This window comes from Limulus polyphemus, unplaced genomic scaffold (genome assembly GCF_000517525.1).
Source record: "Limulus polyphemus unplaced genomic scaffold, Limulus_polyphemus-2.1.2 Scaffold910, whole genome shotgun sequence".
NCBI lineage: Eukaryota > Metazoa > Arthropoda > Merostomata > Xiphosura > Limulidae > Limulus > Limulus polyphemus.
The window spans coordinates 353,336-364,542 of NW_013666520.1; the positions used below are offsets into that span (position 1 = coordinate 353,336).

The 11,207-nt window shown below is 29.7% G+C and overlaps 1 protein-coding gene across 1 annotated transcript in view; it reads left to right on the forward strand.

Moving 5' to 3' along the window:
- LOC106461186 (DNA replication licensing factor MCM3-like) overlaps window positions 1-11,207 on the forward strand; it is a 33,186-nt gene that overhangs the window by 7,463 nt on the left and 14,516 nt on the right. The window contains exons 5-9 of the mRNA XM_013920981.2: window positions 296-426; window positions 3,308-3,546; window positions 5,121-5,226; window positions 8,966-9,096; window positions 10,152-10,306. Coding sequence (XP_013776435.1) covers window positions 296-426; window positions 3,308-3,546; window positions 5,121-5,226; window positions 8,966-9,096; window positions 10,152-10,306 — 762 coding nt within the window. The remainder of the gene's footprint in view (window positions 1-295; window positions 427-3,307; window positions 3,547-5,120; window positions 5,227-8,965; window positions 9,097-10,151; window positions 10,307-11,207) is intronic.

Here is an 11,207-nt window from a genome sequence, read left to right on the forward strand (position 1 = left end):
TGGGAAAACAAACAAACAAACAATACTCAGAGGTTATTTTATTACCAGAATTAAATCATACTGGATACCCACAGTATTGTAAGTACAGAATACACCCAGTTGAATCACTTATACTCAGTGCTTTTATATTATCCTGTTTTAGTAGTTGTATAATTAACCTAAACCAACATCCCAGCTGAATTGAACTATACCATGTTTGGTGATTAAATGTTATGACCATGTAAATCATGTAAAACCATTTATTTATTGACTAGATCTAAACCTAGTATGTTAATGAACTATTATTATTATGTAGGTTCCATTGTACGGCCAAAGGTTGTCCGTAGTGTACACTACTGTCCTGCGACAAAGAAAACTATGGAGAGACGATATACAGATGTAACATCTTATGATGCATTTCCTTCATCTTCTGTTTATCCCACTAAGGTATGTTTGAGTTGAATGTTTTATTCTATAGTTACTTTTGTTACTGGTTATAGTAGTTTTTATTTTTTAGTTATAGTCTTGATAAAATTGAAAATGTTAAATGAGCAAATCTTCTCTGATAACTTGCTTGCTAGCTCATTGATGTCTGAAATAAAAAGAACTAAAAAGTAAATTAAATTAATTAACTTTTCTTGCTGCAAAATTTTTGCTCTTTTGTAACAGCAACATAATATCATAATTTTTCATGTTAGAAAAAATGCATTTGTGCTATAAAGAAATTGCAATTAGATTTTGACTGGTTTATCATTTCATTGATAATAACAGCCAGTATTTGTATATAGTGCCTCATTATTGGTAAACTTGCCATTCATTGGAAGTATACACACACACACACACATATGATATTTGTACATTTTAGATATTCTTTTTGAATTTCACTTCAAAAAGCTATCGGGAATGATTTTTTTGCCTAAACACACATCAGAACTTCTAGGCCTTAGTTAAAAAATAAACCTGGCTACTTTCTAAGACTAAAGTGTGTTGACATGGTAATAAATGTGTTGAACTCTGAACTACCAAGACATTTCCACTGAGGGTGTGAACTAAACTAAATTTGGCATAGATGAAGGGAAAAAAATATAGCTTGTAGAGTTTAAATGTCTATTGTATTTTGAACATAAAGAGAATATTACCATATAATATAAGCTTAAACTTTAGTTTCTAGTTAAGGCACTGTTCTATATTTTTGTAAAGTATTTTTCCTTGATCATGTCATTTAATACTCTGCATTTTGTCATCTTGTTCAAACTTGTTAAAAAATATTTTTGTTTGACATGTGTTTCTTGACATGAACATAACATGAAAAACAAATCACTGCATGTATTATTATCTACAATGTTGAGATCACTTTATTACTTTCCATGCCATAAAAACAAACATAAGTTCTTAAAATTTAAGGTTCAATTCTTTTATGTTAGAAACAGTATATAAAGGAAAATTAATACAAATATACCTAGTGAAACATTCAGCATTACACCATTGTACAAGTAGTTTGTGTTGATTCAACTCAGGTATAAGAATATATTAAATAGTTAATGTGATTAAACAGAAAATTAAGTTGTATCAGTCTTTAACTTCTAATGGTAGATTGCAGTGGACTTGAAATTAGGATATGTTTGGGCTATACTCCACTGTAATTCTGATTTGATCAACTCAAGATCAAAAAAGTACTTTTTATTTTATTTAGTGAGAACTTTTGATCTTAGAATATTTATATTGAAATATATATATATGTTATTTCAGTCGTTTTTTTTTAAGTATTAATGAAACATTGTTTTCTGTTATTCATCTTTGTATTAGCACAGTCAATATTGATCAACCTTTAATTATATTACTTATTGCTTAGTCTTGCAAGTGTAATTATCCATTGGATGATCCTGTATTTTCCATTTTTCTAGTGATGTTTTATAACTTGGAGTTAAACTACTTTGTATTAAGCCATGCCATTCAGTACCAAATTTTTTTACTTTTAATGGTCTGATGAAATACTTAAAGTTTAAAAATTATTTCTTTGTAAAGCTAACTTTTCATGTAACCATTAAATAAATCTAAAGGAAATAAATCATGAACTTAAAGATGAATTATCATGCAGTTATTCATCATTTTGCTGTTAAGTTATAAAAAAAAAATTACCTAAAGTGGAAGATATTTGCTATTCTGCTCCCGATGGCTCAGCAGTAAGTCTGAGAGCTTATGCTACAAACTGGGTTTTAATACTCATAATAGGCAGAGCACAGATAGCCTATTTTGTAGATCTATGCTCAACAACAAACAGTGTGCTGCATTATAAACATTTTTTGCCTTCTTTTGGATATAAAGATAATCTAGTCAATTAAAATATTATTCACTTACCTATCTAGATCATAACATAACATTTATTTGAAGGTGCCATACCATGAATTAATACATTTTGAGATCAGTGTTATTTGACAAAACCAGTCTTTTTTTTTTTATATATTTTAACTGGAAAAGTGAAGCTAGACTTTACAAAATTTGCCTTTCATCTTGGTATTAATTATTATTAAATACCCAATTTTGATGGCTTGGTTGCGTAATATGTTTTTAGTTTTTCTTAATTATTAGTAAGTTAAAAAATATAGCTAAAAATTGTATCTTGCACAATATTCAGTAGTATAACATAGAGCTAGTTTATTTAATAAATATAATAAATAACCTTTGAACAGTAATTACTTAGATTAATGTCACATAAACTAACTGATTAATCAAAATTCCAGTTATATCAGTTGTCACAAAAATAATCAACTAATTGAAATTAGGGTTTCAGATTATTACTACTTTCAAATGTACAAGTAATTGAAATATTGCCACCAAACTTGTTCACCCTGCCTTTCCTATGGCAAAGCTACTAAGGTTATTCTGCAACTATAACTAATTTTAAACTGCTGACTAGAGGAAGGCAAGTGGCTCATAACACCTAGAGCTAATCCTTTTTTCTTGTGTGCTAGTTTGTTGTTGTAGAACTGTTGACAAGATGGCAACTGGCTGGCAGAATGTGTTGCCAACTCTTTGTTTTGCTAGTAGGTACCATGAGTTGAGTAACACTGTCCTAATTGATTAATGGGGCAGTTGAGTAATTGATTAGCAGATAACACTAATGGCCCAGTTCTGTTATAACCTTATTTTGGTAGTAGCTGTTTTTTGTAAATCAGAGTTTTGCATACTTAAAACAATTAGTGGTATTAAAATAATACATGTTCACAATGAAGAAAGAAAGGATCATCTTCTGAATTGTAGTTAAAGGAGCTATTAACATACTTGTTAAAATAAGTTTTAAAAATTTTATTTATGTCCATCTGAGTAGGATGAAGATGGAAACCTTCTGGAAACAGAGTTTGGACTTTCTACTTATAAAGATCATCAAACTTTCACAGTCCAGGAGATGCCTGAAAAGGCTCCTTCTGGACAAATACCTCGTAATGTGGACATCATAGCTGACTGTGACTTAGTAGATGCATGCAAACCTGGGGATAGAGTTCAAATTGTGGGTGTTTATAGATGTTTGCCATGGAAACAAGGAGGATACACTTCGGGCACATTCAGGTAGCTAAATAATATCTTTTTGTGTTACAGAAACAAACACTGTGTCAAAATTTGTTAAACATTAATTGTAAAACATATAAGAAACAATTCAGAAGACCACTAATACTAATTATATCATTCTTAGTTAATGTGGTGTATATGTATGTAATCAACATTTCATAACTTCAGTATCTGCTTCTGCCAACAAAGTTTTTGCTTTATGTCAGACTTTTTTTTGGGCCACACAAACAGCAAAAAAACTTAAGCAACTTTGTTCTAATGTTTTATTACATCTACCAAAATCAAATATTTAGTCTTTAATGGTGCTAAGTAATGTAGCATCTTCTAAAACATATGGAAAATTCAAATTAAACATTTGAAATTGAACTTTGTATTTTCAAAGTTTCAATCTCAACATTTTTCAACATGTATTCAGTCTTTGTTATAAGTGGGCTATGCATGAGAAAATTTGAAATGATATTTGAATAATTTCACATGGACTGCTCCTGCCTTCTTCAATAAATGTGAGAGATTCAGTAGGAAGGTTCTGTACACATGACTTCAAAATCAAATGTATAGCTAAACATTGTTTTTTTTTATTACAGTCACTTGTATTACTAGGATTTTGTAAAGAGAGGGTGTTGTTTATGTTAAATATTTGTGCAAGTGTACAGTTATTCTTATTGTATTTTGTATAATATTATGCCAAGTTTTAAATTATAGATTTTCTCATGGAAACAGCTTTGGGGTAGTGCACGAAATGCAACATTTCCCCAGATAACCAAAAGATGATCAAAAATACACGTGAAGAATGTTTCATCACTGTTTAAGAATTCCACGCTTACTTCTAGCTTACAAAAAGTTTTCTTTAAATAACTTGTTCACCTTGAGTCTGAAATGAATCAGAGAAGGTAAAATTTGCTGGAAAGAATGATTGATTAACCTAATAATGTTTTATGTTTCATTGATCAAGGAAGTACTTAGCTCATATCATTAGGGCACAAAATTAACTTTTTAAGTGCTACCTGGGCAAAGTCATAACATTTTTAGGTTTGAGAAGGAATGTTACATGGTTACTATTCACATATGCAGAATATATCTATCAAATCTGATGATCAGAGTCTGAAATCTTATCAGATATAAGACAGGATTGGTCCATAGGGAACTTTTCAATACATCAGTGCATTACATGAACTGTAAGTTATATTTTTTTAGTAATAAGTAATAAGGGAAAAATGTAAAGGTGATTAAAATGATTTAGGCTTTTTTTATATCAATAGTCAAACTAACCATAAAATGTTTGAAATGAAACTTAAAAATTATCAGTATATATGTGCTATTTATTATTGTTTTATTCATATAAAAAATTTCCTAAAATATCAATTTAATTAAATTTATATATAAAAAAATATTGATTTATAAAATGTACTGCAGTATTTCATTTAAAATAGTTTAACATCACCATTTATTCACCTAATTAACACTGAAGCATTAATCTTGACAAATGTAGTTGCCTTTATCTTTTACTTTAAGTAATTTAATTGTAAAACTGTATTATAAGCTCATTTCCAGCTTAAATACTTTGTTCCACATAGGACTGTGTTGATTGCAAACAATATCAGAACTATGACTAAGGAAGTTTCACCCCATCTCTCTGGTGATGATGTATCAAATTGTAAAAAGTTAAGCAAGGAGAGAGAGGTAAGGTTCTGTTTACTTTCATTATTAACTTTCTACTATTTACCATTTTTTATGTGTGAAACATACATCAGGTAGAACTTGTGTGCTTTTGATATTATTGAACTAGAGCCTTGAGCAAAAGATCCCACTAAAAGCAACTTACACTAGACATATGGTGAAATTGGTTAATATTGTCACCTTGTTACATAGTGCTTTAATAAGTCTATTTGGTTCTTACTAGATGGCTTTGGTTCTCACAAAGTTACTCTCTACAGCATGCATGTGCTACATACGGCCCACGAGTTGGTTTTATCTAGCCCGTGATGAGTTTTTAAAATATAATTGAATCTGGACTGCGAGCTGGCCACAAACTCAAATTTTTTATTATATTATTATTTATTTGACCTAATCTAACCTTAACTAACCTAAAGATTTTACTATTTTTACATTTTACTTACTTTTATGATAATAAATATGAATACACATGAAAAACAAGGAATAAAGTACTTTTCCTGGCCATCTCATTTTTTCTTGACCACTGTTGATGACACTTAACCCTACTTTTTTATACCAATGGTAGTTGTGCATTAAATAATTTTTATTTAATTAAATAATGCACCAATAAACATAGAATAGTAACATGCAAAACGAAGATAATTTCCCATAATGATAAAAATTTTTCTGTCTTTCTAACTATGTGACAAGACCATTATAAATTCCTCCAAGCTAGTCGATATCTTTCCCGTGGGAATGAAGCTGGTATTAAAAGAGAAACTGACAATTCTCTGTACAAAAAACAATTTAATATAATATGTCATTTGATAGATGAAAACCATGGCTTTCTGTTGGGTATAAATAATGTAATATTAACCCCCTATCATTATGGGTTGAGTGGTATCCACCCAGCTTGTAAACACAAAAGTATCCATTAGAGTAATTATACTATGATTTTTGATATTGTACGTATATCTTTACAAAATTTTGCAGATTATTAGTAAAATTACAAGGCTTTCATATGCAGAATATTAGATTTTTTATTAAGTTTTAAGATTTCTTAAGTAATATTTTCATCGTGCCTTATTTCTTTTCGAATGTTGACCATCCAACATGCAAAGTAATCAGAACATTGTAAAATTTCACGTATGAAATCTTTATAACCTCCAGATAATTATCAAATGTCTTTTAGAAAAAACTTTATATTTTATTTGTTATTTTCACTACTGAATCTGTACAGGTTGGGTCGATTTGACTGACTTTGTAACCACCGTAAAAAATGAGGAAATAAATATAAATAATGCTTTTTTCATTTTAGAATGACAACAGATTATAACTCAAACAAAAATGTTTAGTCTAAATAGCTTAAATCTCATAACGTTATATATTTATTATACTAACCTTTCAGTCATGCCTGGCTAACTTTACAGAAGTTGCAATGACTGGCACATGTGCACTCATGTTACCATATCTAAGAATATAAAACTGGCCTTTACAAACTGACCTTTCTTGGTTGTATTTTAGTGGACTAGCAGTTTGTAAGATACAGTCACATTTCTGTTATAATACGTTGTATATGTATATATGCTATTACTATTTAGAAATAAGTTCTTAAACTTATAATAGTAAATAAAGAAGTATAGCAATTATCTCTTCTAACTATAAACTTTGTATCCATTTGATGCTTGCCATAGGTTGCTAAGCCTTATAAAGTTTCGCACATGGAGGATGTGAAATGAAATAATTTTTTTAGGTTTTATATATAAATTTTGAAATAACAAAAAACATAAGTTACTATATCGATACCATAGAATTCATCCAGCTTAGTAACTAAGCTGTATTTATGTCTAAAAAATATGAAATTTCGGGCATACTAAACTCTTATCTTATTGCTTGAAATCTGTCTGAAAAAAAAAGGGTTTCCTGCATAAATACTTTGCAAAGGCTCAGAGAACCATGTGGGGGGACATTCTGAGTTTTTGATTGGTTATTTACACATCATAGACAGAAGTAGGTGTATGTAAGCATTTCCAAAAATGGAAAGAAGTGGGCAGGGCCATTGTGTTTGATTCAGTAAATGTAGCAATATCTCAGCAAATAGAAAAGATGTGAGGTTCTTATTTTAGGTTCTAGCTTGTCAGTATCAGTAAATTTGAGTTCCTAATTTGTAAGAAACTATAGACTTTGTATTTGGACATCAGAAACATGTAATTTGAACTAATGTTGCTTTCAACGTACCACGTGACACACAGAAATCAATATTTAAAATTTATTTTTTTTAAATTTAATTTTAAATTAAAAAATGAACTAATGAATCATACTAAAATATGAATTATAATCTACAATTTGATACCAAAGTTATTGACATACATTCATAAAATAGTAGTTCAATAAAATTTTGAATGAGTCAACAAATGTGATATGACATGGCCTTTAACCCATGACCTGTAGCAATAGGGTTAAATGTAAGAGAGAACTATTAACAAATCCTGAAAGAGAGGATGTGACAGGTGGGTGTAGTAAGATGGGTCTGATTTTTTATTCGATGGCTCTGTAATCAAACAAGATTGAAGGCTAGGAAAAATTATGCTTTGTTTGAGTGATGATGAGTAATTTACATTAAATTTCATACTTATTGGAGGAGTGGTGAATAAATTAGAGAAGAAGGAATGCCTAGAGAAATGAGGGAATCCTCAATAGCTGCAGCAATTGAAATTCTTTTAGGCAGGATTAGAGTAAATTAATCTATGAGACCTTTTTTTTTGTTTTATAAGCAACGTTTTTGTGAGGTGTGCATATACCCAATTCAATTTTATCACTCATGAGGATTTCTACCAGCCTACCCTCAACTTGAAATTCTTTTAGGCAGGATTAGAAGAAATTAAACTATGAGACCTTAGGCATGGTCAAATACATCAATAAAAAGGGAAAACCTACTGAGTCCAAAACTGCAATAAGATCTCATATTGGTCAAGAGGTGACGGAGCTATGAGCTAAAAGTTTGTACATGAAAAAAATGATAAAAAAACTCAATCATTCTATGAGTCTATGCTGTGGCTAAAAATGTCAATTTCTCACACTAGGGGAAATTCAGGATTTAATATTGTCTTATAAATTTAAGAACTTAAAACTTATATAATATTAAAATATGGATTTTTAGCTACAATTTTGCTTTGTGTGGTGTGGCTTGCAAGTACATTTAAAAGTTGCTATCCGGTCCATGTCCTGGAGGAAGTTACACATGCCTGCTTTACAGTTTACTGATTACTTCACAACAGTGAATTAACATTAGCATTTTGATGGTTATCTGATGCTACCATGTACAATCAATATCCATAATGAAATAAAGTATTTTACCTTTTATTTATTTATTTATTTTTTTGTTGTTGTTAGACAAAGAATATTTGACAGTTTATTTAAAAATTTTGACAAAAATCTGTTCATGAAAATAGACTCAGAAAAATGTCATATGATAATCCTTTTGAAAAGTCATTATTTCCATATTATTCTTTTTTAAGGCCTTTGTTAATAATTTTAGTAACTCAATTCTTATATTAGGTATTGGTTTCTATGGTTATATTCTTATTTAATATGGTAATGTTTATCTTTGTTAAAGAATAGGGCCATCTTTTTTATTCACTTTTCTTCCTGTACACATATAAAGAAAAATTAATTGGTAAACACAGTGAATAAGCAGTGGGACTTTTATAGTGCTAGATAAAACTTTTTTTTACAATATAACAGATATTTTTTTCTCTAATTTTAGGATGTGTTTGAGGTTTTAGCTTGTTCCTTAGCACCTTCCATCCATGGACATGAGTATATCAAAAAAGCTATTTTGTGTTTGCTACTTGGAGGAGTTGAAAAAGTTTTGCCAAACGGAACCCGCCTTCGAGGGTAATTTTTCTTATTATGTTAACACAGATTTTCTAATGCAGTCATAGGTGGTTTTCAAAATTATTCTTATTTTTGAGAGTTCAGAAGACCCGGAAACTTGAGCTCTTATGAATAGTTAACTATACTCTAGACAACTATTTGAACTCTACTTTTGGGTGATCATTTGTGTTAATCCTTTCATAATAACTTGTTTTTAGTTATGGCTATTGTAGGTTTGTTGTAAGTCACCCAAAATATTGGCTAAACAGGAAAGCTAACTAAACTTCTTTATAATATATTTTGAAGGAATATTTGGACTGATGAATAATATTTTGGAAAGTTCAGTTTCAGGAGATACTTAAAAATATGTATTAAACTGCTAAAGTAATTTGAATTTTTATTTTTGGTATGCTGTGAGTTTTATTGGTTTAATTTAGCACTTATTTTAAGTTTATTATTAACATTAGTTCTCGATTAATAGAAAATGCTCCCAAACCTCATATTTGAATGACTAATTTCTTAAGTGAAATGATTCAGATTATTTTGTGGCAGTTGTTAAAATTTAAGAATTCAATAAATGACATTTGAAGGTATACAAAGTATACTTAGATTAAGAATTTAAATTTTTCAGTGTAGAAACAGTATGTCCAAATTTACATAAGAACAATTTTTATGCTAATTACCTGAATCTTGTAATTACTTTTGTTCTTTAACTAATAGTTTTAAGATTAAATTGTATATTGGAGAATTATATTAAATTATATTATATTGGCTGGGAACTCCTTAGTTCACTGTTTATATTTTAACTTTAAATGATCTATTTGAATTAAAAATTCCTGTGTATAAAATAACTTGCTCTTCTTATTTGATTAATGTCAGGAATAGAAATGCTATAACTTAACTGATCATATTTCTAATCCAAACACAAAATGAATTGCTATAATGTACTTTATCAATTCGCAAGTGGACTCTTCAGTTGTACTAGTTATGCTGTGTGAAACTGACTTTCTTTTTCCTTTTTAGTACAAGTTATTTGAAAATACCACTGTTCAACAACATGTAAAATGTTTTTGTAGGGACATCAATGTTTTATTAATTGGAGACCCCTCTGTGGCTAAGTCACAACTTCTACGTTATGTTCTGCTCACAGCCCCAAGAGCCATTCCAACCACAGGCAGAGGATCATCAGGTGTTGGATTAACTGCTGCTGTTACTACTGACCATGAAACTGGTAAATCTATATAAATATAATAGTACTGTCTGTTGTATGTCATCGGGTGTTGGATTAACTGTTGCTGTTACTACTGCCATGAAACTGGTAAATCTATATAAATATAATAGTACTGTCTGTTGTATGTCATCAGGTGTTGGATTAACTGTTGCTGTTGACCATGAAACTGGTAAATCTATATAAATATAATAACACTATCTATTGTATGTCCATATGACTACTTTGCAGGGTGTGGATGAATCTTCATCAACATTTCACTAACAGTTCATTAAGTCCATGCAGGGGGTACATACAAATATTTAGTTTTGCATTTTGCAGTTTTTACTTGCATTTTTTACCACTACTTTGCATCCTGTAGATGGATCTTTATGAAATTTGGTATTGATGTTCATTGGGTTCATGGGGAGATGCATACAGATTTGCAATTTTTATGCCTGTTTTTGCATTTCTTACCACTACCTCACATCCTGTGAATGGATCTTCACCAAATCTGGCATGAAGGTTTGTTGGGTCCATGCGGAAGATACATTCAACTTTGTGGTTTCACATTTGTGTTTTGCAGTTTTTATGTTTGTTACAATTGCATATAAGGGAAGCAACTTTTCACGTACTAAGATAACCTTTCATTAATCATGAATTTGCAAAACTTCCATCCAGGGGATGGATACTCCAGCTAGTAGAAAAAAATATAAAAACTTTTAATACACATACTAAAGTTAGAAAGATATTTCTCCACCCAAAGAAACTTATGATTGACTTGAAAAATTTGAAATACATGTGAATTCAGTTTGGAACATTGGCATTAAGTAAACATTTATGAAAAGTTCATAAATATTCTGCATTTTGACAACTGAACTATTATATATATATATATATATATATATATGTGTGTGTGTGTGTG